The following is a 22,930-nucleotide window of genomic DNA, read 5'->3' on the forward strand; positions in this document are numbered from 1 at the left end:
TTGTTCTGTTTTCTACAGCCATCTAAAACCTCATATACATCCAAACCAAATGACCTAAATGCCCCTAGGTCATTTAAGGCTTCCAAAGTCATTCCAAGGGCAAAATTGTCCTTTCGAACCTACACCCTTAATCATAATTAACGCTCTCCAATTCCCGCTAATCTCAATAATTCCAAACACCAATAATTCATATCCCGTTACCCTATAATTCCCGGTAACGCTCTAATCATCAAAATCACCCCGAGACTCACCCCGAGCCCCGAGCTTAAGCCTGTTATGACCAAACCAATAATTAACATACCATGATCGTCTCATGCCGAATTGCTCGAACAAACCCACATTATAATGTGGTCTCAAAATATATCACCAACATGCGTACAAATAAACAATTTACCCTCAACGAGCCAAATTACCATCACACCCCTTTAATTATAAATATGGACACACATGCATGCATTTAACATCATATTATAATATAATCCACATATACATGCATTTTATCATTTAATGGCATAATTAAACAAGTATGGCCCTCCCGGCCTACTATTCACGCCTTTAAACACATCGGAGAATTTGGGGCATTACAGTACGACTCTGCAATTGTCACTCTAACCTCTAAAGAAACTGTAACTCTGCAAGATGTTCAGTTCTTGCTTCAAACTCAAGAAATGAGGATAGAACAACAATCCTCCATTGCTACTATGGATCTGCAAAATCCTACTGCAAACTATGCTGCCGCTAACAGAAAGGGTCCTCCACCACCATACAATTCAGGCAACCATAGCCGTGGTCATGGTTCAAATCGGGGCCGAGGTGGTCGCAACTACAACAATCGTGGAGGATATCGCCCTATTTGTCAAGTATGTGGCTGATCTGGTCATACAGCATTAAAATGCTATCATAGGTTCGATCTAAGCTACCAAGGAGAGGGTAGTTCGAACCAGGCTGAGACAAATTCTGAGGAACCACAAGCCATGCTTGCCACTGCAATGACTGTTGCTGATCCACAATGGTACCTGGACAGTGGTGCCTCGCATCATGTTACTTCTAATGCTGCTGTGCTCACTGATAAGATTGAATACAAAGGAAAGGGAAAGCTGACAGTAGGTAATGGTGCCTCTCTTTTCATATCAGCAGTTGGAAAATTTTCCATTCCTTGCTCTAAAATCCTGGTTTTAAAAGGAGTCTTACATGTCCCTGCCATTCATAAAAACCTCATTAGTATCTCTCAATTTTCTACTGATAATAATGTTGTTATTGAGTTTGATTCTAATACTTGCTTTGTCATTGACAAGATTACGAGGCAGGTCCTTCTGCAGGGCACTCTTAATCAAGGTCTTTACAAGCTTTCTCTTCCCACTTCCAGTCATCTTCCATTTGCTTCCTCTCGAGTCAATCGTGCCTTGCATCAGCCTACTGTGCATCTTAGCACCTCTACTACCTATAATAAAACAGATTGTACTTTTACTCCTTCAACTTCTGTTTCATGTAAAGAATCAAATTGTATTACTGCACTTTGGCACAATAGATTAGGCCACCCATCATCTGTAATACTTACAAAGGTTTTAAAGTCAATAAATACAAAGTTTTCAAAATCATATTTCTCATTCTGTGATGCTTGTCAATTTGGGAAAAATCACTTAATGCATTTCAGTAGCTCTTCTCTCAAAATAACTAAGCCACTACAACTTATTCATTCGGATGTTTGGGGACCTTCCCCACATATCACTCCTGAAGGATACAGATTTTATATCCTTTTTGTTGATGACTTTACCAAATACAGTTGGATATATCCAATGAAAACCAAAACTGATGCATTTCCAATCTTTCTAACCTTTAAAACCTTTGTCGAAAATCAGTTTGACACTAAAATCAAAGGCCTTCAAACAGACTGGGGTGGGGAGTACAGAAAATTACAGCCTCTTCTCCAAAATCTAGGCATTTTATTTAGGCATCCTTGTCCTCATACTCACCAACAACATGGTAGAGTAGAAAGAAAACACAGACATGTTACTGAAATTGGGTTAACCTTGCTGGCTCAAGCAAAAATGCCATTAAATTTCTGGTGGGATGCTTTTGTATCTGCTGTCTTTCTCATAAATAGACTACCAATAGTTGTTAATGCATACAAATCACCTTTTCAGTGTCTCTATGGTACTACACCAGACTATGATTTCTTAAAAACCTTTGGATGTGCTTGTTTTCCTTTTCTTAGGCCATACAATCAGCATAAATTACAGTTCAAAACATCCAAATGTGTCTTTCTTGGATATAGTCCCTTCCATAAAGGCTATAGGTGTCTACACTCTTCAGGCCGCATTTACATTGCTAGGAGTGTAAATTTTAATGAAACTGAATTTCCTTACTCCACTCTCTTTCCAAACAAACTCACTAACTCGTGTCACAATAACTTGCTTGCTCTAGCCTTTGTTATTCCATCTATGTCCTCTTTTGATAGTTTTCCTCCTATACAGTTTGGTTCTCTCCCTTTAAATCCAAATGCTGCACATTCTCTTTTATCTGCATCATCTTCTTCTAATCAAACTGTTGTCCCATTTACTCAGTCTTCTTCCACAGCAAACTCCGTTTCTGAGTCACCTATAGATATTTCTGCTGCTGATTCTTCTTCCACAGAAGAGGTTGTCGTTCCTGCTGCTCATGTTTCTCCCTCTACTCCACCTTTACCTCATGGTCACCCTATGCAAACTAGATCAAAATTTGGTATCTATATACCTAAGATTTTTCTTGTTACAGCTTCCCAGCAGTAGCTCTATGAGGAGCCTAAAACGGTTAAACATGCTCTCAGCTTGCCTCATTGGAAACAAGCAATGGATCACAAAAATATGGCATTACTCAGGAAGAAGACCTATGTTCTGGTTCCTTCTAGTCCAGAAATGAATATTTTGACAAACAAATGGATCTTCAGGACTAAATATAAGAAAGATGGCTCTCTTGACAAATTTAAAGCAAGGTTGGTCGTGAGAGGTTTTCAGTAAGCTCCTGGTTTGGATTTTCAAAACACATTCAGTCCTGTGATAAAAGCTTCTACTATAAGGCTAGTCTTCTCCTTAGCAGTGACTTATGGCTGGGATATTCAACAAATTGATGTAAATAATGCTTTTTTGAATGGAGAATTAAAGGAAAAAGTATATATGCAGCAGCCACAAGGGTATGAAGACCCCTCCAAACCTCATTATGTGTGTTAACTTAACAAATCTCTTTATGGCTTAAAACAAGCCCCAAGAGCTTGGTTTGACACTCTCAAGTCTACTCTCATTACTTGGGGTTTTACAGTTTCTGTCTCAGATACATCTATCTTTTATCAAAATCAGCAGGGGTCTATCTTACTTGTTCTAGTGTATGTGGATGATCTCTTAATCACAGGAGTCGATCCAGTTGCAATCACAAGACTGATAACAGATCTTCACACTAAGTTTGCTCTCAAATCCCTTGGTTTAGTTAGTTACTTCTTGGGCTTTGAAGCATACCGAAACAAATCAGGATTGTACCTAACACAATCTAAATATGCTACTGATTTATTAGCCTGAACTCAGTTTGAAGATGCTAAGGAATGCGACACACCTATGATATTGGCCAACAAGTTGTCTCTAGATGATAGTCTTGCCTTTGATAAACCAGAGATGTATCGCAGCACCATAGGCGCTCTTCAATACTTAACATTGACTAGACTTGATCTTGCATACTCAGTGAACAAGTTAAGTCAATATTTGAAGGCTCCCACAATCAACCATTGGAATGCATGTAAGAGAGTTTTCAGATACATCAAAGGGACCCCTCATCTCGGTCTTCACTTCAAACCCTCCACCTTGCTCAATCTTAAAGCTTATTCCTATGCAGATTGGGCCTCTAGTCTTGATGACAGAAAATCTACAAGTGGTTTCTGCATTTTTCTTGGAGGAAATCTGGTAAATTGGAGTTCTAGAAAGCAAAGGGCAGTAGCTCGATCAAGCACAGAATCTGAATATCGAGCTCTTGCTTCTGCAGCTACTGAGCTTGTTTGGATTAGTTCTCTTCTTAGTGAACTTGGAATAACTCTTCACAAGACACCACCTGTTTTGTGGTATGACAATCAAAGTGCTCAACCATTAGAACTGAATCCTGTTTTCCACACAAGGACCAAACATATAGAGCTTGATGTCCATTACATTCGAGATCAAATTGCACAGAACAAACTTGAAGTTTGCTACATTCCAACTGAAGATCAAACAGCAGACTTATTCACTAAACCTTTATCTTCTCCGCAGTTTCAGTTTTTATGTAACAAGCTTTATTTGGAACACTCCAAATATAGCTTGAGGGGGGGTATTAGTGAAGTTGTTAATACAGTTAGGCTAAGTTAGTTATCTTGTTAGTAAGCTGTGCGGTTAGGAAGAGTTTGTTACTCTTTCACAGCTCCCTTTATTTTCTCTAACTGAATTCTGTTATTTGCCTAATGTATTAGTCTCTGCATATATAAATAATATCAAGAGCTCATGTGACTTACACAGCTCATTTCATCATATTCTCAACTAGCACCGAGTGTTTGAGTAGATGAGCTGTCAGGGGGAGCTGCCATGGCAGAAATGAACAAACGAAGAAGAAAAAGATTGGATTTGATTTACTCTGATACCATGTGAGGAAGTAAAGAACAATATTGAAAAGTAATCTCAGTTGTATTAATTCAATGATGCTAAGTACACTTATATAGTAGAGGAAGCTAAGTACATTTGGTTACAACAGAAACAACTAAGTACAGTTGGTTACAACAGAAGCAACTGAAAGTAACAAACTATGAACACCTAGCTCTAACAAATCCAAATAATACAACCATTATAAAACAGAAACTTAAACTTGTGAAGAAGAAAAAAGATAATAATCTGAGTTTCTCTTTAAAACAATTATTATAAATTTTAGTTGGACTGGACAGTCCAATTGAATCCAATTAGACCAAATTTAGAAAAATAATATATTACTTTTAAATATGGTTATTTATGCTACTTTAAAACTAGTAAACAGAATAAATGAGATACTAACAGTCTTGGTTATTTATACTAATATGGTTATTTATGCTACTTTAAGTAATAAAACAAGAACATAGAGGCAGAGTCGTGAATTTGAGACAATTATTGTACGTAATTACATGATTAATCAGAACATTAGGCTTGTGTTCCTTTAATACCAATTTGAAATTTTGGTTTCAAATCATTACAAACAAGACTATGTTTAACATTAATAAAAAATGGTACCCTTATTCAAACTCAATTATTTTCCATTTTTTTCTTTTTCTCCTCTTGCAAATTCAATCCTCCACAAAGACCAACAACTAAAATATAGATACTTTTTGAGTTTATTGTTTTGACCAAAAATGAGTTAAATGTGTTTTTTTTACTAATTTATAAAACAGATATGCATGTTTGTAATTGTTGAAAACCGATAGTCCAAACTATAACAGTAAAACAAAATAGAGAATCTATAATCATTTGAACCCATATAAAAATTGTAATTTTTACTTTTTGTTTTTTTATAACAAAAATTAAAATACTTTTATAATTTGGTTTCTAAAAAAAAAATATTTGGAATAGCTAACATATAGTGAAACCATGCAATAAATTCTATCAAAATCATCGGTTGCTACTTGAATGATTGGAGAATGAGGAGTTCTGAATAATGAGAGTGTCATGTGGTGAAGGTCTGTCTTGTAAATGTTGTTGGCGACATAAATTAAGTCAGCGTTTGATTGAGCAGTTGTTAGGAATGGTTTGATGTCAAAGATATTTTTGGCATCAAACCATTATTCAGCGTGAAAAAGAAAATTGTCTTAAATGGAAAACAAAAGTATAAAAAAGTTACTTTTAAAAATTTTAATTAAAATTTAATAAAATACAAAATAAAAATACTCTTGCCGAACAAACTTTTGTTTTTGTTTTTTTTTTTAAATTTTTTATTTAAATAAACATAAAATTATTTTTAAAAAGGTTTCCAAACAGTTCCTAAGCTCTTTTCCGAAAGGAATTTAAATAAATAAAATTCCTAGTGGATTAATTAAGATTTATATTTTTCCTTGAATTCTTCACTTGAAATTCCAATAATTTAGAAGCAATGAAGACACTAAATATAATATGAGTGGTAAAATATTCAGTCAAAACCATCAAATTCTAATGTCTGCCACTATAAAAGGACTAGATGGAGTAATTGTAAATATCCACTTACATATTTTATTATTCCTAAGATTATGACACTCTTAATTTGACATTTTGATAACCATAGTTACTTTTATGTTTAAGTTGTCCTAACTTTACTTAGTTGTCTTGGCTCACATCCTCGTGACCGAAGGGATTCTTGGATTTGTAGCTACATATACTACCTCCTACTCGGTCTGGCATGCCCTTGAACAGAAATTTTCTAGTCTATCGAAAGCTCGCCTACTACAACTCAAGGGGCTTGAACTAACATTTTCATAAAAGTTATCTTTCCATTTCTGATTATGTTGACAAACTTAAATCCATCTGTGATTAGGGCTGAGCGTCGGTCGGTTTGGGCGGTTTTTTCATATTATTAAATTCAGAATTCGGTTTTTGGTCTGAATTGGTGCGATCAAAAAATCGACCGACCAAACCAATTAAATAAATAAACTAGCCGTTTTGAACCGCGGTTTAGTCGGTTAAACCAACCAAACCGAATTTTTTTAAAAAAAATTCCATAATTTTGAGAGAGTTTTAGTTAAAAAAAAACTAAAAAATTTGGATTGTTGGAATCTGTTTTTGTGTTTTTTTAAAACATAAATACATTGAACATAGTTACATTCACAAATTTAAAAGTTTGAAAACATAATTAAAAATGCATAAGCATAACATAACCTACATATATTTATAATTTCGGTCGGTTTCGATTCAAACCGGTCGGTTCACATGAATTTTTCAAATCGACCGAACAGTAGCAATTTATTTCGTTAAAGATTTTTTCGATGTTCGGTTTAATTGGTTTTGATTTTTTTTGTGTTCAAAAAATCGGTATACTCGATTTTTTCAGATTTTATGCTCAGTCCTATCTGTGACACCTTAGCCATTGCCGGACATTTAAAATCATTTAATAAACTGTTTTACATTTAAAAGCAAGTTTTCACAAACCAACAGAAGTATTAGTTAGAATAAACAAACAAGAAAAAACAAGCAAGCATATGCATATCGTTTCCATAACCAATTTGGGGATATGACAGTTTTATCCTCACCGCAGCCTAGAATATCAACTTGATGGATTGCTATTTTGGTAGAGTGAAAGAAAATTTAATGAGGAAAAGAAAAAGTGTATTTTGGTACGATTTGGGTCACAGATTTATTATTATTATTATTATTTTAATAATTTTCGTTTATTTAAAAAATAAATAAAAACATATCATCCTTAAATGATGTTCATCACAATTATTATTACATCTTGTTGTGGGATAACTTTTTCAATTTATATTAAAATGAAATCATGATTATTAAGATTTTCTAAATAAATATCCAAAAAAATTATAATTAAGTTTAGACTATCCCATTTCCGCATATTACACTGTAATTCCACAAGAATTATACTTAGCAATTTATTAAAAAAATTGTCCTCGCCTTTTCAGATGAAGAGAACGTAATACAAGGAATTTCTTTCAGAGCATCATCTAGCCTATAAAATACACTTAGCCGACCCATTATGATTTGCAAACATTAATATCGAGACTAAAATTATATTAAGCGCTTATACTTTTTTTACCTTTTTTGTTTAATCTTATTATTTGTTTGTATTTTGTGTTTTGATAAATTATTTTTTAGACTCTATGTTTTGTAAAATGGTTCAAATAGGCCATTAAACCTGATTTTGATTAACAAAAAATTGAATATAATAACACAGTTCTTATGCAAATAACTGTATTTTTGTTCTGAGTTGTTAGTTTGATAAATTATTTGTAATTTTAGTTCAAATTTTTTTGATCAAAATCAAGTTTAGAGATCTATTTAAATTATTTTAGAAAACACAGGATCCAAAAAGTAATTTATCAAAATACATGGTCCAAATAGATAATGAGATAAAATACAAGTTCTAAAAATGCATAAACTCTTATATTAAAAAATGGTTTATACTTTTTTGGATCATGTGTTTTGACAAATTACTTTTTGGACCCTATATTTTGTAAAATTGTTAAAATAGAACCCTAAACCCGATTTTGGTCAATGATTTCTCAACTAAAATCACAAATAATTTACCAAACTAACAATTTAGAATAAAAATAAAATCATTCTGCTTAAAAACTGTGTTGTTATATTCAATTTTTTTCATCAAAATTGAGTTTAGGGTTCTATTTTAATAATTTTACAAAATATATGATCCAAAAAATAATTTTTCAAAATACAAGGTCTAAACAGGTAATGTAACAAAATACAGGACCTAAAAATGTATAAACTCTTGTTAAAAAGAGATGTCTACAAAATTATACTATCAAGTTTTAAGATAAAAAAAAATACCCAAAATTATAGAAAAAGAGAGACTGAAGAAATAGTTTGGACCAAAAGATTAAAAAAATTGAGCCCAATTATATTTAACCAATAAGACATTTGTACACCAGACCAATAAAAATAAGTAACAGAATTTATTCTTGAAGAAAACAAATAATTCAGGCAGTTGAAGTCTTTAAAAACCCATATTCTTGAGTTGACATTTTGTTTAAGAATTGGCAGTATTAAAATTGACTATAGATATCAAAGAGAGGATCACTACACTATATGATGCAATATTATTAATATAAAATTATTTTAGTTGACATAACTTATTTAAGTGTTTTTTAGTTGGGAATAATGAAAAATGTGAATAAGAATAGAAATAGAAATTGAGAATAATATAATTTTATGGAGGATTCTCCGGTGTACCGGTGCACTCTCTTGGTATTTTTGGCTCGGGAAGTATTTTCGGTGATTTTTTTTTTATGAATGTGTACATTGTAGTTATTTATAGCATCCTGCAAATTTTTAAAAAATTATGTATAATTTACAGTGCCGAAAATAAGATTTAAACATGTTATCTTCCACGTGCATAAAAAAATAGTCACGAATGCAAAAAATTATTTGAATTTTGCTTTTTATACTGTAAATTATTCAGAATTTCCTGAAAATTTGCAAGATACTTTAAATAACTACAATATACACGATCATAAAAAAAATTGTACTAAAAATACTTCCCAAACAAAAAACTAGAGAGTGGTGGACTGGTGTGCCTCTTTTTGAGGTGCACCAAAAAACTACCCTAACTTTATATGAGTGACAAAAATTATTATGAATTTAAATGACTTTTTTATTTTATTTTAAAAAAATAAAAATTCATTCTTTTTTCTTGACAAACTATTAAATACTTATTGATTAGAATCATGTAATACACATGTCATGATATAAGGTAAAATCTTTTACAATTAATAAGTAACCTCCATTTTTATCGGAAGAGCATATCTAACAAAGCCATAAACAACAATATTACAAATACGCAACACATAATTTATACATACACCAAAAAAAAAACAAATATATAAGGATCACCTAAAAAGACATACACAACACATGAACTAAACATTGATCTAATGTTCTTAAGAATACTACTCCATTAAGAAACTACCTCACGAGAAAAGAAAATAGAATTAACCACAACTTAGGCAACACTCTCAATAATAAAATTAGTAAAACTAAGCTGAGAGTACCAATATAAAGCAAAAAAAAGAGCTACTGACTCTCCTCTCCAATAAATTTAAAGTATTTCTCAATTGTTTTGCTTGTTTTCGCGTCAAGATAAAGACCCATTCTAATATTTTAAATTATAAGTAAATAAATTAATAAAATAAAAACAAATCCGTTATATTATTATTATTTTCTGCAAACAAATGAACAAGATGCCTTCACATCATGCCACTACCAACAATTTTTCTTATCAATTTTTAAAATACATCACTAAAATCTTGTTAGAATTATTATATGGACTAATATAAATACAATTATGAATTAAAGTGCCTATCAATTGCCAATAATCATAATGGGATGATTCACACTTACTAATTGCATTAGAAGCACATAATAGAACCCTAATGACTATGTGTTGACCTATTAAACTATAATCCACCACCTCATATTATAATGAACCTAATTAGTCCACTAATACCCCTTAGGGTAAGAGGGCATCATGCATATAGTGTATGAAGTGGTAATTGGAGATAAGGTGGTATTTGGTAAGGGTTTGCTCTTCATAAGCCCTCTCTTGCATTTGCATTTGATTTTGTATATTGTTTTGGACAGATTGAAAAGTGATAAAGATGAGCATTGGAGACTTAATGTCAAGTTTAAGAGATATGTTTATCTTTGTGTAATTAATGTCCTAAATAGAATGTGATATTGGTTGTTACATGAGCATTAATTCTTGTTGTTGAATATGATTTATAATTTTAATGTTCATAATGTGTTTCTAAACTATCAAACATCACTTTCTCTATTTTACATCAAACTTTTACAATATGCCATATAACATATATTTTTTATATTTTCCTTCATCATTTAGAGAATATATTTTTTACTATATATATTACACAATAATAAAATATCAATCAAATATAAATAAAATATTATTAAAATATTTTCGAGGCATGAATAGTGTTTCTCTAAATAAGCACACAAAAAATTCATTCTCTCTCGCCACCTTCTCCCTCTAGACCAAGAGGGGATCTCTAATAATCATTCTGCAAGTGGTGCGATATGGGGGGTGGGTGGGAGGCTCCTTTTCTTAGACAATATCTAAGCTTCAAGGGGCGTTGGCGACATTAGTTCAGCGTGGGCTAGGTGGATCTGGCAACGAGGCAGTTCGGGTTGTGAGGCTTCTGTGGGTGTCAACGACTTCAGTGTGAAGTGGGTTAGTTTTCGTCGCCTATTTCTTTTGGTTTCTAGTTTTTGTTTATTTTGTTTAATTTCTAAAATAAAGGTGGTGTTTCTCTACCGCTCATTAGGATTTATGTCTTAAAATCATGTAAAGACATTTTATTGATTTAAATAAAAATACAATTTTATTATATTTGAATGTTATAAATATTGTTTGAATAATTTATATGAATATCAAGAAAATTTCATGTTAACTTACGAGTATATGTTCTTGTATTAGTACGAGAGAATTCAGATCATATACAATAAATAAAATAGTCAATAACATATTAAAGTAATAAATCTTTGATGAATGGTTACTAGTACGGTTTGCTAAGTATATGGGATGCAAGTAATCAAGATTCGAATTACTGATGTGAATAGACATCTTGGTATACTGTATATAATAGAGATTATATGTGACAGGACCGATATGAATTAACTATCTTTATAAACTTACCATTTGCCATAAAGATTTAATTCTTATCATAATAGATGATCATTTGTAGATCAGTCTAAATCTTAAATAGTCATAAACTATTCTTTGTGCTTATTGGATCTATTGATTCACTTGTTAAGGTCTCTTAATACAATGAGACTAGTGACTTTTGTTTTGGAGATTCAATTTCATGAATGGCTGGGAATATGATTTACAATAATGGAATCTATACTTTCCTAACGGATCGAATATTGGTTCCCTTAAGGGTTAATTCTGGAATTGAATAGTTATTGAGCTCAAATTTATAATTTGATTATTATTTAATTATTCGCTAGTGAATTAATGATACTTAAGGATCAAGAGATAATTAGAAGGGTAAAACATTAATTTTTACCAGCTCTAATTAACGAACCAATAAATGGAGGACAAAACTATTATATTTTAATATAATGTTTGATTGATTAAATAAGTGTTACAAAAGTGATTATTTAATCTAGTGGGAGAATGTTATATTATTTCATATAATATAATATTAGATTAAATAATGTGACAAAATGTGATTTGTCACACCTTGTAACATATTATTAAGAGTCACAAAATTGGACACATGTGTGTGCCAAAATGTGACATATTTTAGAGTTACAAAATTTGTTACACATTTGAGATTGGATTTCATAAAGCCATAATGAAATATGGCTGTTGGAGACATGTTTTTAACTCCCAATAGGTGTTTGGAGGTTACAAAATCATGTGGGAAAGGATTTGGGACGTTTTGGAACGATTTGGAAAATGACATTTTTTGGCTGAAAAAAGGTTGTGGGCGCGGCCACTGTCTTTCCCTGGCCGCGGCCTGGGGGACAGAGGCCAGTGGCTGCGGCCAATGAGGCTAACAGCCTATGTAGATTTTCAGTTTTTTCCAAATTGAACGGTTCTAACATCCCAAATAACTCCAAAATCTCAATTTTAATTCCATAAACATCCAATTAAGCATTGGTAACAGCCATAGGGGTTGGTGGAATTTGAAATCCAAAGGGTATCTCAAACTCTATAAATAGGAGCCTAATGCTCACTTGTAAGACACACCATTTTCCATCCACAAAACATTTGGCTGGAAAATACACCATAGAGACTTAATAATTCCAGAGAGCTATTTCCTAGAGAGATCCCTTAGTGCTTAGAGAATAGGGGGAAATAAACTTTTGGATAAAGGTTTTGAACCTTGTTCAAGTTGGTGATCCCCACTACTTAACACTTTGGTTGAGTGAGAGTTTGTGTTTTTGATCGCCAAAATGTAACACGCAAGTATACGCGGTCTAATAAAGTAATATATGATAAGTAAAGTGTTGATTCCCACGAAGACTGCTATTAATTACCAATAATTAACCTCTATTTCTAATTGATTGAAATAATAATTTCATATTGATAAATAAAATAATTATTACTATAAATTAAGAAAACTACTAAGCACTTAAAGAAATGAAGAGATGAAATTTGATTTAAGTCAATAGATGCAAAAGTTAGGGCTTTAGTTTCATCAACCATCCACTTGTGATTTCTAACCAATTCTCAATATTTCTTAATTCTATTGTGGTAGCAGATTACAATTATAAATTATAGTCTTGTTAGGATCTATAATTCTCTACAATATAATGTCTCCTACATCTCTATGGTAAATCAATATATTGCAGGCTTTAAACACATAATCCCTAAACTACACAATTCATAAAAGTACTTTCGTCTAATATAAAATTGTGATTATTTACCTATAGCATAATTATCCTTCTTTTTTCAGAGTATAGGTTAAAATCATATAAACATGTAAATGATGATCAAACATTCACAAGCATTAAGCATATGATAAGTAATCCACAGCAGAAGAAAGAAACTCAGGAAAACTTCATTAAGATATCAAAAGTTTCAAGAAGAATCCACTAAAACCCTAATAACAAGATTAGTTCAAAGCAGACATAATGAAATCAATCAAATTAAATATGAACATGAAATCCAGTAAGAGATTACAGAAGAAAATAAGAAATCAAACTCTAGGTCTTCAATGTTCTCCTTCTGCCTCTAATGACTTCTCCACACTTCTAATTATGAATAGAATAGAATAATTAACTCTTAAAACGTATTTTAAACAAAAACCCTAAAATATATAACAAATTTGACACTTCTGAAAGTCACGATCAGCCACACGCGCCGCGGCCCTAGCATCCAAGCGCCGCGGCGCGCCTCTATGCCCAGCGTAGCCCCCTTCTCTGACTTCAGCGAGCGCCGCGGCGCTTCCCTTAGGCGCCGCGGCCCTTCAAAAATTCCAGAAACTTGATTCTCTCTGCTTCTCCCTTGCACCGCAACTCTTCTTCAAGCGCCGCGGCCCCTCTAATTCTTCCAAAAACTTGATTCCAAACTCCGAATCGAACAATTATCTCCACGAATGAGTCTTCAACTTCATTCTTGTCAACTTTTAGCACAAATTTCCCAATTTCAGCTGATTTTTCAGTCATTTCCCAAACTTCACGATTTCTTCTCCTATTTCCTGCAAACATACCAAAACAAGCATAATACCACATAACACTCCACCAAAATGACTCAAACTTACCCTAAACACATGTCAAAACTATGCTAAAAACGGACTCATCAGTTTTCCATTGATCTTTTTTATTCTGTTGTTCTTCTTGTATTATTAGTGTATTGAGTTTGTAATCCTCTTCTCTTATTCTTAATTACATATTTATTTGTATCTTTTGTTTTAGGGTTTTAGTTCTTATAATTCTCTTCCTTCTCTTATTTCTATTTACTTGTATTTTGAGTAATTGAGTTGTAATATATATTTAATCAATTACCTTGTCTATTGTATTCTTTGCAAAGAGTTGTATTTTGGTTTTTCCACTTTTCTATTGAGTAATAAAATATATTTTCTAACAGAAACTACATTTATTGACTATATCAATGGACTACAAGAGAAAAATTTGTAAACATAATTCTATAAATACTTATAGTGCATCTCCATATTTAGAGTGGAGTAATCATGGAATTAATAAATAAGATTATTAGATTAAAGAGTTTAATTAATAATCTGGTTTATTGGAGCTTTGTATTTGTTCCCTAAGTCACATATGTCCTACATTTTCAAGGGTAAGGATGTCATAAGGAAGATTTGTAGAGAGAATGACCAAATTACAAATGGATTAATTTTTCGGGGCAAGAAAATAATTATGTGATTTAAATATGAAATTACACTCTAAGTATGATTTAAAATTGATATTGTAAGATAAAGTTAATTTTTAATTGATTGATATTTATTTTGGGATAAATATATGATCTTAAATATTAATTAAACAAACAAATGAGAATCATGTAGAGCCACTAAGTGGCTCATGCCACTCCCTGTATTGCACAGTGAGTGGCGCCTAACTCAGGGATATTTCTATCTTTGGACTTGAATTTTTAATTTTAAATTAATTTGTTTATTTAATTATTCTTTTTTAAATATGATTTAAATTAAATAATTAAAATAGATGTAACTGATCAGTTTTCTTTAAATAAAATAAAGATTAATTAAATTAGTTAATTATCTTTGTAAACCTAAAAAGAAGCAATTCTTTTTAAAAGAAAGTTGTTAATTTTGACTGTCAACTCTTCTAATAGAAGAAACGATAGAATTTCCTAAACTTGAAATTTGAATTTCAATAGCCTCTCGCTTCTCAAACATCTATAGATCTCATGTGTTAAGTACATCTAGAGAGCTCTAAATAAACATTTGAATCCTACGTGCCCACACACGTTCTTGTATGTTAGAGGATTGGCTTAGAAGGCTAAGGTGTGAGCTTTCAGAAATGATAGGAAGATCGTTGATTTATACGAAAAGATTCAAGGACACTTGATAGGCTACTAGATGTAATATTTTATCTATTTATGTGTCATTTAATATATATATGTATGATCCTGACTGGTATTAATAAATTTTTAAAGATCTATTTCGCTACTGTTGACGCGATTCTTCATCAACAGGTAATTATACGAATAAGTGGGATGGCTTAGTGCTAATTGGTGAACCGTAATATGAGAATAACTATATTTTAGACTGGAGAAACTAATATCATGAGGAGATGATAACTCAATTCTTTTTAGGTGGTTCGAAGGTTAAAATCCCTCTAGTCCACTAAACGATATTATTGATATCTCTTGACTATTCTTTACAGGGTGTTTCTTTACAAAGATATGCCAACCCCTTGTACTACCCAGGGTCTTGGTATTTATAGGAAGAAGATATCTGGGTTGGCAATGGGGTCATCCCGTGATCTCTTTATCCCTCACATCATCTCTGTGACACTGATGATTAATTCCTAAACTTTGCAATGAAGTCTGGTCTAATCAATAGGTAAGGCGGGATAATGGGCCGCATGGCCTAAACCAGGCGTGGGATGCCTGAACACGCACGTTTATACTGCGTGTCCGAGAATTCAGGAATGGAATAGACATGTGATGTCTGATATATGCACATTTATATTGCGTGGTTGACTTTACAAGGGTTCGAATGTCAAATCTCGGTTGCATCACGAGCTTAGTGTGGCGCCAGCTTGTGACACTCATACTTCTGCTACACGATGCCTCCGTGTAGCAGTTAACTCTCTAATTATCTTGGGCATGACAGAAGGAGGCTCGTAACACATAGCTCCAGGTAGACGATCTACACGTGTCAAATCGAATTAGGCCCTTTTCTAGCTCGCCAATATGTGTGGATATTTAGGACGTACATCTGCGTATTCTTATTTTTCTCATTTAATACCAACACCCCTCCTAGATTAGTGGGGGTTTTAGTTTGTATGGTGGTGGAGGATAACTTTAGGTAGTAAGATTTTTACAATCCTCTTATGTGAATGTGTCAAGGATTGTCTCCTTGGTTTCTAGATTTGGGGGATTACTCGATCTTTATGGACCCCTTCTTACGTGGCACCCCAATCTCTAGTGTCAGGATACTTGAACATGGTTGGTCATTTGTTATGTCATTTATTTTTTGGTTGAATAAGGGAATTGTTACTTTCCCCTTTCTTTTGGAAGTTCATTGGTTGATAGCTATTGGTGGGGTTGATCTGTCATTTGCCCGTGTACAAAGGAAATCTAGATTACTTCACACTCATTGGAATCTTGAATGCTTGTGCCTTATTATATACCCTTAGTTGAAGTTTCTATTAGGGTTTTCTTTCTATTGTTTATTATAAACGGGTTGGTAAGCCTATGTTGGTTGATTTTGCTCTATGAACGTTATTTTTATGTAATGGAATATGTCCGATTGACTTATTATTAATGGATATTTCATCTACCTTTTAAAAAAATAGTATTTCTCTAAATTTAGATAAATACTATTCCATTCTTTATATCCTTCTCTAAAATATATCATTTGATGTAGTGCCATTTTTTTTTTTACTTCTGGTGCTCTTCTCTTTTCTTTTTTTTTTTTTGCTCGGTGAAAGCCCCAAAATGAGGGGCATACTTTATTGGAAACGGAACCATCAACTAGAGTTTAAAGCAAAGATAAACTTGGCCAAAGCAAGCCCGAAACTAACAAAAAGTACAAAGGAAAAAAAACCAGAAAACAACAAGAACATCCAACAAAGAAAATAACAACAAAGATTGTAGAGTTAGGAAATGATGAAGGTATCGTGAGGGCGTTACGGAGGGAACACTCTGTGGTAATCTTTAAGAACTCTGGGATTACAATGCAGGATGTCCACCTCTTCTTGCAGTCTGTTAGTAGCAACGAATTTCACAAGATTATGAGCTACAAAGTTGAGAGACCTGGGGATCTTCTACAGGTTCCAATCATCAAACCTAAGCATGAGTTTCTTGAATTCTTCTGTATACTCCTCTAGTAACCGAGATTAGAATCTCCTTATTTGGTTAAACGAATTCACAACCTGAGTGTTATCACATTGAAACATGACTAACCTTTTTCCAGATTGTGTAGCCTCTTTGGTCGCCTCAAGGATAGCCTTAGCTTCAGTTGTCATGGGATCATATGCACTAGAGAAATATGTTTTGGCAGATTAATGATCCCTTATCTTTCTCGGTTGAGCGTTGCCAGATAAGCTTTGTTTTAGCTCATTGCAGCATAAGTAGCAAAGCAAGTCCAACCTGGAGGAGGTTGTTCAATCACTAAGGGAGAAGTTTATGGACAAAATTCTCGAAACCACTTATCTCTTTTGTGATTGTAGTTGTTTCAAAGAATGTTGAAAGGTTTTGGGATCCCTTCGTGAGTGATATGGTTTTTTTCCCTCCATATGAGCTCCATCAAGATGGATGCACTACTGAAAAAGCCCTCATCGTTGAGCTTCGAGGGTCTATTCATGTCATCCTTGAAGATATTAATCGATTCCTCTCAAGAGTTAAGATTGAATGCATCAATCCTAAGTCTCCACATGTTGAAAAACCAGAGCTGAGTAGTTAGAAGACAATTCCAGAACAAGTGCAAAGGTGTTTCATTTTCCAGATTGTATAAATAGTAGTATGTATCGTTCCCTGAAGAGAATAACATTAACTTGTCTCTAGTTGGTAAGGCCTCGTTAAACACCTACCACCATAAGATCGTGTGACGCGGGTGGATTTTGGCTTTCCATATAATTATCCAAACTTCCTAATGATCATTAATAATATTGGAGTGACGTTGGGCCATAGTCGTTCTGATTAAGAACGATCATGTTGAATCGGGGTCCCACATCCAAGTGTCCTCCCGCTCTTCGTTGGAAATGGTGATCCTAAGGATTCTTTGAACATCATTGGCCTCGAACCATTCTCCTAATAGGGGGATATTCCACTGGGCGTTACTTATGAAAGCGTTGACCCAATTGATTTTATACGTTGCATCTTTTTTTGGAATAGGGTTAGGTTCACTTCCAGGAGTCTCTTGTCAATCCAAATGGAATTGGATTTGCCATTTCCAATTTTCCTGCATAGACCTTTGCTCAAAATTGCTCGCTCTTCCTTTCAAAATTTATTTCCATAGAATGGAATCTGTTGATCGAGGTTGGATCTCTAAGAAGTTTTTGTCTCTATCGTACTTGGCAAGCATAACCTTATGTCAAAGGCCTTATTTTCTAGTGATCAATTCCCACCCTCTTTTGGCCATGAATGCTTCGTTTAGGTGAGTTGTAGGACGGAAACCCAAGCCCCGTAGTTGCTTCGATCTACACAGCCTATCCCAAGAAATGGTGTGGCACTTTCTCTTTTCATTTATATCTCCCCATCAGAAGTTTCTCAGCATCATGTCCACATAATTTGCTGTTGTTTTTGGGATTGGACCCGCTGCAGCATCGTACGAAACAATGGAAGAACCAATGATTTGAACCATGGTTGTACGACCTGCCTTAGACATGAGTTAAGCTTTCCAGCCTTGAATTCTCGATGAAACTCTGTTTAGGATAAATGATAAGTCCCTTGTCTTAGATCTTGAGTGGAATAGAGTTAGTCCGAGATGCTTAGCTTCCTTTTTTTTCCTAGGCATACTCAGGAATTCTGAAATTTGTATGACCTTGGCTCTTGAAACTCTTGTAAAGAAAAAAACTTCCAATTTTTTTGTATTAATTTTCTGGCTCGACCATTTGTAGTAGGTGTTTAGACAATCTAAGAGGCCCTCAACTTCTTTAATAGATGCCTTACCATGAAGCATGATGTCATCTACGAATAGGAGGTGAGATATTGGTGGCGCTTGTCGAGCGTCTTTTATGTCCTTTATCCTCTTCTGAGCTTCACTGATGGTAATCAACCTGGAAAGCATGTTTGCCGCAATAATAAACAGGGTCGGAGAGAGATGGTCGCCTTGTCGGAGTTCTCTCATAGACAATTAGCTAGAATATTGGAGATAAACGTGTACGCCACATTGCATAAGGCGATCAACTTGTAGGCATGGGCTGATCCGACATTATCTTTTTTTTTTTGAATTAAGACTACAGTGGCTCGATTCAAGAAAATTGACATAGTGGAATGCTGGAAGAAACCTTGAACCATTTTGAGCACATCGTTCTTAATATTATCCCAATGTTGTTTGTAAAATGACCCTGGGAACCCATCCGGGCCTGGAGCTTTATCGGGATTGATCTAGCCTAGAGGTTCCTCTATCTCATCTTTGTCTGGGATATTGCACAAAGCTTCATTCTGTTCGTTAGATATGCATTTATCCACTACTCCTTCAAGTATAGAAGGGAATTCAGTGGGATTGGCGATGAAGATTTCCTTATATTTTTCCATAAGACTCTTTCCAATTTGCTCTCTGCCATACAACCAGATACCCTCTGCATTTTTCAGAGCTTGTATGTTTTTCTGCCTTATTCTGATAATTGTAGAAGTGTGGAAAAGTTTGGTGCTCCTATCTCCATCGCTGAGCTAGCTAATCCACAGTTTTTGCTTCCAGTGGATCTCTTCTATTCGCAGAGCTTCATTCAGTTTCCCTCTAGCTTCAACCTCCCTCTCATAGTTATTAGGTTAGGTAGATTCTATGTGTTGCAAATCTTCTCTTGCTTTGCGAATCTGCATCTGAATCGATTGAGCCTATTCCATCTTGAAAGTTCTATTCTTGTAGCCTTTTTCCTTTGTTCGAAATTGAGCATGAGAATGGAATTGTAAACTAATCTCCAAGCCCTCTTCACGACCCAAACACAATTAGGGTCACAATCCCACATATTTTCATATCTAAATGGCTTGCGAATCTTTTCATGATCTCCCAGGGTTTCCAATAAAATAAGGTTGTGATCTGAGGTAGATGAAACCAGATTAAGCAACATTGCCTTATGGAATCTGATTATCCAATCCGGGTTAGCCAAACACCTATCCAGCCTAGCTCTTTTAAGGGCACTCAATCCCCCTGCTTCCTTACATTGTTGACGCCATGTGAATTTTAGACCAGCCGCTGAAATATCCACCAGGCCAGAGGTTGCCACCATTCTTCTCAAATCAAATGAATGTCGAGATATGTTTCCTTGCCTGCTGTAGTTGATGCACTTAGAATCGTGAAAAGTACCATTGAGGTCCCCAATAAGAATCGCTGCTCCGCTGGTATTATCCATAATTGCTCCAATCCTAAGCCAAAATTCCTCTGGGCTTCTGTAGGAGGAGGGTCCATAAATTGCCAAAATAGTCCACCTAAACACAGGGGGTCTGAGGCTGTAGAGCCAATAATAACGTTTTTACATGCTTGCGAGATTGTCAAATCCACACATCTTTTCAAACCAAGTCCACTTGATAATCCTAGAGGTTCAATGTAACAATAATCATAGAAGTGGAACTTACAAATGATTCGGTTGAAGTGCTCATTTGAAATTCTTAATTCCGAAAGAGCTTTTATGCAGGTTGATAGATACTCTTAGCCTATGTTTGGTAGGGAGGAAAGAAAATAGGAAAGAAAGAAAAATTGAAGTAGATAGAAAAAGTAAAGGAAAGTAAAGAAATGTATTTTCTCACTCACTTGTTTGGTAGAAAGAGTAGAAAGAAAATTATTTTATTTCCTTTATTTGGTATTTGAGTTAAAGTTGAGAGGAAATATATATATTTTGACATTTTTGCTCTTATATTTATATGTTGTTTATACTCATATTAATTTTTATATGTATTACTTATTATTTTGACCCAAAAGTTTTATAAATTATCGTGCCTATTATTGAAAATTAGAATTTTTTAAAAAAATAAATAACTATACCTACTTTTTTCTATTTTTTTTTCTTTCCTATTCTTAAAATAAAACATATAAATAATATATATTATAAAATTTAGACTAAAAATAAATAAATTAGAAAATATAAAAAGCTAAAATTAATATATATATTATTTTTTAGTGGTATATAAAAATATGAAGATAAGACATAACTTAATTGTTATTAATGTAGAAAGTTAAAAAAAGTATTGTGAATAAATTAATAAAATAAATATATATAGAATGTTTATATTGGTAGTAGTAATGATATTCATGAATAAATAAAATAAAATAAAATAAATATTTTAAAAGAATTAATTTATTAAAAAGAAAATAGAGAATATGTAAAAGCATCACAAGGTTATTTTAGTAAAATAAAATTATTAAGCATTTTCTCTCCAATTTAAAAAAAAAATATTTGTTGTGAATCCCATATTTTTTTTCCTCTCACCTTCCATTCCCTCCATATTTTCTCTCCTATCAAACTTCAAAATTTTTACTTCTCTCCAAAACTTTTACTTCTCCCTTTTTTTTTTCCTGACAAACAAAGTCTAAAGAAGCTACTGTGCTTCCACTTTCAAAAGTCTTTAATTTGCAAAACATTTTTTTATTGAAAAAAGCTTTTCTTTTCAATTTCCAATAACCTTTTAAATTAGTTTGTTTAAAGTGAAATTAGATAGACAACATGCACCCGTCAGAGTTCTCTAGTGTCAGAGACTAATAAAAAGAGATTCTTCTTTTTTTTTTTTTAATTGATTTAAAGTTGTTAAGTTTTTGCTGCAAAAAAAGTATTAGAGTATTTTTTTTGAGCAATAAAAGTTGTTAAGTTTTATACCAAAAATATTAACTAAAAATCTACAAGATTAGCCTATTTTTAAGAAGAAGAAAAAAGAACAGTAATGAAATAGAAAAAAAGAAGGTTTGAATTGACCATAGCATTAGCATATCATGACAAGAAACATTATTATTAGTGATTGATTGATATTGATAGACATAGTTCCGTAGGTCGTTCCAATATCATTTACTTGCACGGTAGTTCCCCTAGGACGGTGAGAAGAGAAATAATGTACAATTACTCTAATACCCCTTAACTCCACTCAGTAAAGAAATTTGCCGCCTTCTTACCATTACCCCATCCTCATTGTTATTTCCAATACAATTTAATAAAAAGTTATGAGTCAATCAGTCATGTATTATCTAATTATTATTGATAAGAATGTATTTAACATTTTCCGATTTGAAATAAACAAGATAAAGATATATTTATTATAACGTTTAGTATTAAGTATTATGTTTTAATACACAAATAAAAAATAAGAAAGTGATAAGAAAACTAATTTTTGCGCCTTATTTTGAATCTTCTTACCTCAAAATTTTATAAATCATTAGTTCATTAGAAATAATAGAGAGATAAGAGTACAAAAGCGCACATCACTTCACATAAATATAAATATTATGTACAAAACTATTTAATGAATATTAAATAATTAGAATAGAATTAAATTTTAAAAATAAAAAATAAAAAAATTATTAGTCATTTTTTATTAATTACATAACTCTTTTTTTTTCTTTTTTGGCTGGGTTTTTTTTAAGGAAAAATGATATAAGCATGAAGCAAAATGACTTTTAATATTGTGTGAAAGTAAATAAATGTTTATGTTTTTAATTTTGTAGTAAAATAGCTTAATCATCTATTTAATATCACATATTACCAAATATACACTTTAACAAATTACTATTTTATTCTAAATATTTTAATATTATGGTATATGTATATTAGTTTTGTTTAATTAGTTTTTATTTTAAAGTTATTTTGATTTTTTTTCGTTTTTTATGAGTTGTTGAATGATATACCATACCACAAAATATATATACTGAGTTGAAAAATAATAT

General features: G+C 32.8%; 1 protein-coding gene across 1 annotated transcript; it reads right to left on the reverse strand.

The window, feature by feature from the left end:
• Positions 1-19,844: 19,844 nt before the first annotated feature.
• Positions 19,845-20,414, reverse strand: LOC133795341 (uncharacterized). Its single transcript, XM_062232794.1, has one exon. It carries the CDS (start codon positions 20,412-20,414, stop codon positions 19,845-19,847), a length of 570 nt encoding a protein of 189 aa, XP_062088778.1.
• Positions 20,415-22,930: the final 2,516 nt, after the last annotated feature.

The sequence above is a fragment of the Humulus lupulus genome, chromosome 8 (assembly GCF_963169125.1).
Source record: "Humulus lupulus chromosome 8, drHumLupu1.1, whole genome shotgun sequence".
Taxonomy (NCBI): Eukaryota; Viridiplantae; Streptophyta; class Magnoliopsida; order Rosales; family Cannabaceae; genus Humulus; species Humulus lupulus.

Excerpts from the sequence above, each read along its gene's own strand:
- LOC133795341 (XM_062232794.1), bottom strand. The coding sequence starts at position 20,414 with ATGGATAATACCAGCGGAGCAGCGATTCTTATTGGGGACCTCAATGGT.